The sequence below is a fragment of the Diadema setosum genome, chromosome 9, assembly GCF_964275005.1.
Source record: "Diadema setosum chromosome 9, eeDiaSeto1, whole genome shotgun sequence".
NCBI lineage: Eukaryota > Metazoa > Echinodermata > Echinoidea > Diadematoida > Diadematidae > Diadema > Diadema setosum.
The window spans coordinates 38,501,870-38,503,003 of NC_092693.1; the positions used below are offsets into that span (position 1 = coordinate 38,501,870).

General features: G+C 43.8%; 1 protein-coding gene across 1 annotated transcript; it reads right to left on the reverse strand.

Annotated features, from left to right (window-relative positions):
* Positions 1–426: 426 nt before the first annotated feature.
* Positions 427–918, reverse strand: LOC140233381 (peptidyl-prolyl cis-trans isomerase B-like). Its single transcript, XM_072313487.1, has one exon. It carries the CDS (start codon positions 916–918, stop codon positions 427–429), a length of 492 nt encoding a protein of 163 aa, XP_072169588.1.
* Between the last annotated feature and the right edge of the window lie 216 nt (positions 919–1,134).

Consider the following 1,134-nt stretch of genomic DNA (forward strand, 5'->3'; position numbering starts at 1 on the left):
CACCATATTTCATTTTTAACCTTATGCGCAATATCTTCCATACAGTTTCTACAGAATATCGAAAAATAACATAAACTGACAATGGTACACTGTCCGAGTCGTGGAATGAAATGAATTCCACAAATGTCTCATCCTTGCAAAAAGATATGGATACATGTGTACAGTTAAGCTACAACACCAGGGCTGAGTGTATAATGTTAAATGTTAATGACGATAACTTGTTGTTAAAACAATGTTTGAAGGAGAATGAGCACATACAATACCAATTCCCGAGTCCAATGTTAGACCTTCATTTGCCTGTATGAGGTTTATTCTCGGTTCCAGTGTTAGATTCTTAGTTGTCTTGATTCTCTGTCGCACTCATAGTCATGTGGATGGTCGTATATGGTCGATGCCTCCTCGTTGCCATGGTGATATGTGCCGGGTCTATCCGATGATGTGCTTCCCGTCCAACAAAGATGTATCCTTAGTCGCGATGACGAAGTTATGATATGATCCGCCCATGTTCCTGCCAGCGCCTGCCATACTCAGCAACCAGACTTGAAGTGGCTCAGCAGAAGTTGTTGTCATCATCGAACCCGTCGCCACTAGCTTGCCTCCATCAGTGCTACATGTATCTCCATGACTGACGTCCTCGCCTTGGATCATGAAATCCTTGATGACGAAGTTGAATTTGCTACCATCGTTTCCAAATGCTTTCAAATGACTTCCAAGAGTGGAAGAGTTCTGTGTTGACTTTGGGAATGTTTTCCCAAGAAGGCCATGTCTCCCCATCTCCTTTTCTGTGATCACAGTATCAGAGAAAACACTTGTGATAACCATTGATCCTTTTTCCGATGATTTCATACACTTAGTGTGGGCACGGGCTGCCACAAGAGCTACTGATGCCATCAACAGTATGAGAGTTAGGGCCTTCATCGTGTTCATTGTCCTGAGTCGAGAGTTATTTAGCAAATCTCATACTGGTAATCATAGTTCAAGCAAGTCGTCGGCTATTGCATTGTCCTAGCTCCTCCCTTCCTCACATGCAAACTTGCCGTGTCGCTTCGATATGGCGTCTTGTCTGAAATTAGATAATCACCGCTTTACCGCTGCCACCATTGTTGGGACCGCCGAGTTGGTACCCAAGACAGT